This window comes from Botrytis porri, assembly GCF_014898465.1.
Source record: "Botrytis porri strain MUCL 3234 chromosome Unknown BPOR_007, whole genome shotgun sequence".
NCBI lineage: Eukaryota > Fungi > Ascomycota > Leotiomycetes > Helotiales > Sclerotiniaceae > Botrytis > Botrytis porri.
The window spans coordinates 1,790,367-1,797,651 of NW_024066081.1; the positions used below are offsets into that span (position 1 = coordinate 1,790,367).

At 42.9% G+C, this 7,285-nt stretch overlaps 3 protein-coding genes across 3 annotated transcripts; all 3 read right to left on the reverse strand.

The window, feature by feature from the left end:
* Window positions 1-731: 731 nt before the first annotated feature.
* On the reverse strand, window positions 732-2,207 carry EAF01_005880 (uncharacterized protein; the record flags this gene model as incomplete). The annotated part of the gene is made up of 2 exons (XM_038914134.1): window positions 732-1,345; window positions 1,406-2,207. 2 exons carry the CDS (start codon window positions 2,205-2,207, stop codon window positions 732-734), a joined length of 1,416 nt encoding a protein of 471 aa, XP_038770583.1.
* Window positions 2,208-3,462: 1,255 nt separating this feature from the next.
* EAF01_005881 (uncharacterized protein) lies at window positions 3,463-3,930 on the reverse strand (the record flags this gene model as incomplete). The annotated part of the gene is made up of 1 exon (XM_038914135.1): window positions 3,463-3,930. One exon carries the CDS (start codon window positions 3,928-3,930, stop codon window positions 3,463-3,465), a length of 468 nt encoding a protein of 155 aa, XP_038770584.1.
* A 1,015-nt stretch (window positions 3,931-4,945) lies between these two features.
* EAF01_005882 (uncharacterized protein) lies at window positions 4,946-5,632 on the reverse strand (the record flags this gene model as incomplete). The annotated part of the gene is made up of 1 exon (XM_038914136.1): window positions 4,946-5,632. One exon carries the CDS (start codon window positions 5,630-5,632, stop codon window positions 4,946-4,948), a length of 687 nt encoding a protein of 228 aa, XP_038770585.1.
* Window positions 5,633-7,285: the final 1,653 nt, after the last annotated feature.

Below are 7,285 nucleotides of genomic sequence, written 5' to 3' on the forward strand. Positions count from 1 at the left end.
CACTATAATACGTATTTCAGTTGCAACGTCAGCCATAGTATTACTACCCTATACACATCACAACTAACTTTATATCCGTCCGTAATATCAGACACAGTTATCAGCGACATGAAATCAAATCGATGAAAATCTTACGTCCTGTATTTCAATCTGAATTTAGGGACCAGGATATGATAGGGAATGGTTGAATATTCATTATTATTGATATTCTGAGCTCTTGTCATATTCGATTGAACACTGCATCATTTTACTTAAAAGAATCGTCTGCGTCGAAATCTACGCGGGAAGCTTGTCATGTTCTCCTATCGCACAAGCGAGGATATGTTCGGTAATAGGGCAGCGTGTACCTACGACTCATTAGTTTGTATTACTTGAGTAATTTGTTGAATTCTGTGCATTTTAGAGCTAGTCGAAACCTGGTCGGAAATTTTTATCTACTCACTCTGTAACTATTTTCATCGTAGAATAGAAGGCATACAGCCTCAATGTGAGATGTAAAAAGGCCCGAAAAATGAATCAAACACATCAACTACACAAACAAATCCCCAGTCGCTCAAAACACACTGAACCAACCAAATAAGCTTACAATAACAAACCCAACGATGAAAAGTCAAATAATGATAAAAGTATCAAGATCCCCAACAGTCTCTCGAAACGAAAAAAGAGTACAGAACACCTTTAATCTAACCTAAATCCTGCTAAACTTACACACCATCTCAGTCCAATTCCAATCATTTACTACGACCCAAGCCAAGAGCCCTTCCAAACTTCTTCAATGAACTCTTCTTCTTCTCTTCCTCCTGTACTCGAGGAGCGATCTTATCGAAAAAGTCATTTGATGAAGGATATCGCTCTGAGTGTTGTGAAGGATTTCTACGGGTTTCGCCTGCTGGGCTCGGATCTATCTTATTAGTTGCATAGTAACGACTAGATTTCGACTTTTGTTCTTTTACCGGCTCTTGGGGTGTACGAGCTGGACGTCTTTTATCTCCCCACCATTCTTCACGGATGTTACGTTCCGGCGGTCGTGTATTTCCTAGCCCGTTGGTGGGATGAGCTCGAGGGCTTGGGTTGTCTGATATTCTTCTACCCACGCTTTCCCACGTACTACCTGGCGTTTCCTCTGAATTTGAAGGTTTTTTGAGAGACGCGAAACTGAATTGTTTTCTTGGTTCGTGTGGATTTTCATTTCCATGGTAGCGCGGTTGCCGATTCGCATGTTCCCTCGAATGTGCCCCTCCTGATTGCGCTTTAGCTCTGACTGGTTTCCGTTTAATTTTTGGTCTCTCCTCCTCCACATCACCATCCAATTCTGCTGCCTCTTCCTCAGGGTGATAGACTGGCTCTGTATGAATGTTAAATGCTTGAATATCTATTTTGTAATCAGAGATTGGAAATAACTTACTGTTGATCTGGACCTTGTTTGCCACGTTTTTAGGTATTTCCAGCGGACTGTTCGAGTACTTCATCTCGTGGGATGATACTGAGTTCGCGCCAGTGATTTTATGAGAGTTTGTACTTGTATCTCTCTTAGAGATTTCCTGACGACTTCTTGACCTAGCTCTCCGTTCGTGATCAGGAGGTATAACCTCCTTTGCTGATCTTACATGGTCCATTTGCGGGATAGAGTAATTGAAAACGTCATTATCTTCGTAATAGTCTGGTACCTCTGATGGGCTTTTAGTCGGTTTGACCTCCTTTCTCAATCTTTCAAAGTCTTTCGGTGGGATGTGGTGAGTGAAAAGGTCATTTTCATCATAATACTTTGGTATTCCGCTAACCGATCCATCTCTCTTGGAACGAGTTGATGACGCTTGCGAAGATGATCGTGGTTTCTGACTCCGATCTCGATTTGCCGAGGACGAGTTACTATGCAAATCATTCCTTGTTCTACTTCTAGTGGTAGCATCAGAACCAGAACCACTCCTACTTCCCCCACTTCTACCCCTAGATTCTGTCCTCCTACGGGTATCATTTCCGCTCTGATATCCATCACTATCACTACGATACCCACTGTTCGTACCTGATGACACAGGTCTGCGGTGGGTTGGATCAATGCTTACACCAAAGGGTTTGAGGAGACTTGCTCGTTCTGAGCTAACATTTCTCGAGACTGGAAGAGCATTTGCTGATCCCCGACCGGAAGAGGAACCCCCCCTTGGTAGAGAATGCGTACTGGATGATTCGCTGGACCCACGTGAAGGCATTCTAGAGAACAATGTAAAGAGATCCCTGAATATTCCCTAGAAACTCCGAGAAAATATAAACTTTTTCTATAAGGTTTCATAACCCTTAAACCCATAGCCCAGATAGCCCAGATATCTAATACCACCAACAAGGAAGACAACCACTGCACCGCCATATCACAGGGTCCGAGGATTTTCCCCCGAGGACGATGTCATGAGGACCGACCATACTGAACGTAAAAAGTTACTTGAATTCATCCTTACATTCTCGGCGTGCCTACAGAAACTTGAGAGAACAACTCGGTTGTCCATCATCAGCCCCATCCGGCCGGTATCTCTTGGTCGAGTCCGGCCCGAGACCCACGTGATAATTGACTATATTACCGCGCGCTTGATATGCGTTCATATTTTGATGTCCGTATGCAGACCCAAGAACCACCTCATTTTGATGTGTCTTGATTGGAGTGGTCTGAGAAATTAATGAGATAATTGGTGTAGTATGGAAGAGGCTCAAAGAGAGTGTAACCTGGAGATCAATGCTCCACGCTCCACGATCACGATCGCGATTCTCTTCTAGAATAATCCTTCTCGTAGAAGTGCGGGCATTGCCTAGGTGGTTAGAGGTCGCAATTTGTGATCTTCATAAACAAGAGCACATTCTCGTATATGTTGCGATCAGACGAACTGCGCACGAGGTGAACGTATCGCTTCTCATCAACTTGTATGCGAGATAAACATAGCTGTAGTATGCTTCTTATCAAGTTGTACCTCACCATGAACGGAAATTGTGGATAGGCTTTGCAATTTTCGCATCTGTAAATTGATAGAGTGGAAGATTGCAGCATTTATTCTCCACCACTAGTAAGTCCAAGCAAGAAGAATTCAGGAATATGGCAAGCAAGTTAAACCCGCTAGAGAAATAGAAAATGTGGGAAGGCTTCATGGTCCTACTTGTACAGTAGCCAACATTAGATATCAAGAGAAATATCTCGATTCCATAGTCTTTTTAGGACAGTCATTACAATGCAAGCCTCAGTATACCTACAATAAAGATAAATAAATTGTCGCAAGCAAAATGAGATGGCAATATACGCTTTAGAACCAAAACCAAAACCACTACTACTAAAATTTACATGTAATATAAAATTGAACAATCCCAAAGTGTGAAATCAGCCTACCTCCTAAACACTGAAGCCAAATTGAACAACAAATGTCCTATATACCAAAACCCTTTTGTATCTTCCCCTAACTCCTGAACCACAAACCCAAATTCAATTTAAGATCTCAACCCCCCAACCCTCTCATCTCTCTGTTCTCTCCACTTTCTATAATCCTCACTAACCACCACCGGGATCCCCATTCCCCTTGGCCACATCCATCTTCCCTCTTCCTCCGAACTCCACACTTTGATCATACCTTCGAACGGGGGCTCGTCCCCTTCTTCCGGAGAAGGAGGAAGTGTTTTGTTCAGAAGAAAATCATCCTGTGATGGGTCATTACTCTCCATATTCTCATATTCTTGCATCTGCAATCTTCCCCTATTTAACCTATATTTCCTAGGCGGAACATCCATAAAACCCACATCTTCTTCATCCGAATAATAGTCTTCTTCATTTACTAGTAACGATCTCTTGACCTCGTCTTGTTTTTCAATTTGTACGTATGATGAGCGCCCAAAGGCTGTGGATGTGAAGGCTGTATTTTTTGGAGAGGGGCCTGAGGACAAGGAGAGACATGAACCCATTTTTGAAGAGGTAGATATGGATGTCGAGGAGTTGGGATAGTAGTTGGAGTGGGATCTGCGGAAGAGGGTTGTAAGGAGTGAAGACATGTATTGAGATGAGAATCGGTATGGAGAAAGAATGGAGAAATCAAATAAATGAATGAACTACATGAATGAAATGTAACAACCACAACGAAGTAGCAGCAGTCTGAATGACAAGAAATCTACGCGCAGAAAAAGATCTCAAATATTAACAGCTACTGAAAAAGTACCAGACTTCAGATACCTGAAAACACAAAGTAGGAAAATAATTGCAAACCAGCAAATTCACACCAAGCATTCTGATTCTAATATCATTTAAAAAGGTCAATTCCAAGTATGTCCAACAGCATCAGGAAGTCAAAATATCTCTCGTTTGTTGGAAGCGCGAAACGGAGGCTGAGCTTAACGCCAACCATGAAAGAGCCGCATTGAATCCTGACCCGCCCATAACTTAGGCAATCATGGTTATCACCGACCATGATGACGGGAGATGAAGATATCTGTAACCTACATGGATTTGTTGGTTGGTAGGATGAATACATGCTTTGGGGATTTGCTCGCACGGTTATAGAAGTTTTTGCGGGGGTGGGTATCAGACATTAATATAATACTACCTAGGCAGAGACAACGCCTCTCATAACTTTGACGCATGGATTAAAGGTCAACTTCGATATGATCCTCCTCGAAACCAAGAAAGCAGAGTGGGGAAAATGAACTTTATCGAAAAACCATAGTTGAGGATGGCTCTTTTGAAATGAAGACATAATGAAAACTGGCAAATAAAAGGGCAAGTAATACATTGACGATTGTGGAATTCTCAATGGTATCTAGCTTACTTCCATTTTCAACAATCAATATATTCTCAATATGTTCTCATCATATCCTGGTCATGGTTCCAGGTTGTGCTGGTCGTCGTTCGTTTCGCAGTATATCCCTACAGCTCATAGAATTTGCCGTTGTGTGGAATTGTTCTGTATGTTGCCTGCCAAAGATCTTAATGTCCACCATTTCCCTTGGACTCTTTCTCTTCCTTTTGTTGCTTGATCATAGCATCGATCCTAGCATAACTTACAATCCCCTCAACCAAACAGCTTGCCATCCATTTCCACCACAAGGAACTTCCTCTCTCGACATTGTACTTCGAGAGTCTGCTCCTATCCATCCAAATGACTTCTATCACATGTAGCGCTAAAGTCGGCATAGTAATTGTTTCAGAGATCCACAAGAAAGTTTCTGGGCCGCCTGGGAACCATCGCAACACATTGTCGTAGAAGAATGTACCGGGTACAATGTGCGATTTCGTAAGAAATATAACCATCGTCATTAAACACAAGCCGAAGACTAATCGATGGGAGAAAAACTTAGGGGGCTCGTATCGAGTAATGGTATATGGGGAGATGTTGAGAGCATCATGGCACTCGGAATCCATAGCAACAAATCGAGGTCGAGCATCGGCGTAGGAAGTCATGGGAGGATCAAGGGGAACCGTGTGAGTTTTACCGGACTTGGAAGAGATTCGGAGTGAGGAGAGGGTGATATCGAGAAGGTTGGGTTTGGAAACTTCGCTTTTGGAGAGCTGACAGTAGTGCTGTAAGTAGTGGGACAGAGAACCAGCATGGTCTGCGTTCATGTGTTTGATGATGCGAGCTTTGGTAGCAGCATCTTTCTCGGATGAAGCCATGATACTCAGATCAATCAGGTGTGCTGGCAGTGATTATTGAGATCTATGGAAGATTCAAAGATTTAAGGAATAACAAACAATGCTGTCTTGTGGAATCGTGCAACCTGTTCTGAATGGAGAGCTCGAGAGTAATAAATAGTCGATGTTCACGGTGAAACCTCGGTTATAGTCGGGCCCCAATGATACGCCCTCTGTGTTTGTGTTTCGGTTTCCGGAGTTCCTGTTTACTTGCGGACAATCCATAGGTCACATAGAAACTTGCAGGAAAGATTACACAGCGAGGTACTCGCCCGGTATGATATGATTATCTCGTTAAATGGAGGACTTAGCCTTTCTAAAACCCCTCCATAACACAGACCTGCTTTGCTATCGTAGCATTCTCAACAAAATTGGGCGTGAAAATCCTTTCTAGTTAGATCCTCCTGATGTTCTGTTTCTGTCCTCATTGCCTCGTTCCATTTCAAGGAACTGTTCGAGGAAGAGATGAATGTGTTTGTCTGTTTGTGTAGCCATGGATGAATCACACAGAGGATATATTCCCAACAATATATCTTCATGATCGACGCCAATTCCCAACTCGAACTAGAGAACAGCTTCGAGAACAGTTTCGAGAACAGTCTGCAAATTTCCGTACCAGGTCAACCTGGCGTTGATCAATATGATTAGCCTCCACACAGTTGTATCCTGGGGCATATGATAATATTCTCCAACCAAAAGCTGACGACTAACTACCCACCCAACTCATAAGTCTCTCGACACAGTTGTAACTTGTAAACGTGCCTCAATCTCTTGTACAGTTCCAAAATACGTCGTACCTCATTGCTATGGTCTCACACACACGTGGAGGAAAGAGAGCCAGGTACTAAGAAAGCAGGGCTCCGTCCCTGACAACTTGTTACTTCTGCAGTCTGTGTGTGGTTCCCCTGCAGCTAGAGGACGGCATGAAATTAGTGAGAGTGGCTTTTCGACTAATAAGCTGCTGGGTTGTTGGATTCGTTATCCGAACAGGGGGGAAAGTGTGCCGATGTGACGAAAGTGAGTATCTAAAAGCCACAACCAAAAGGGTTCTCTGATTGTTCTTTCTGTAAATTTCCATATACGAGTCCCAAGAAGTGGATAATAGAAAGGAATGGGCCACCAGTGGCGTCCAAGAATATGTATCACTTTGGGACGCTTAGCTATGGGTGTATATAGCTACGAGAAGATAGTATAGTTTACCATCCAGTAAGTGCCTACCTCGAGGTACAAAAATGGATCAGAGTAGCAATGGGCGGGCAGCAAACAAAATGCAATCCAACGAATCGGAATATCCAGCCACCAAGGCAACGAGCGACCAAACGAACGAGTGTATACTACAGGAAGTATACCTAACTGCAACGGAGCAATGGTACTATCAAACTGGTTACCAGAAGATACTATTGAATAAAACAGCCTTGAACACCGGTGTATATGATACAATGCACAAGTAGATATTCAGGGGAAGCACTTTTAGGATCCCGACATCTCAGACCAGTCCAGAGTAATAATAGGAAGCTTCGTTCTTCCATAATACCTCTCTCCCTGATAGATGTATCATAATAGCTTTATTTAACTATATGGAACAATTATGAATCATAGACGAGAACATCAATGGCGAGACAACAAATCAAAAGG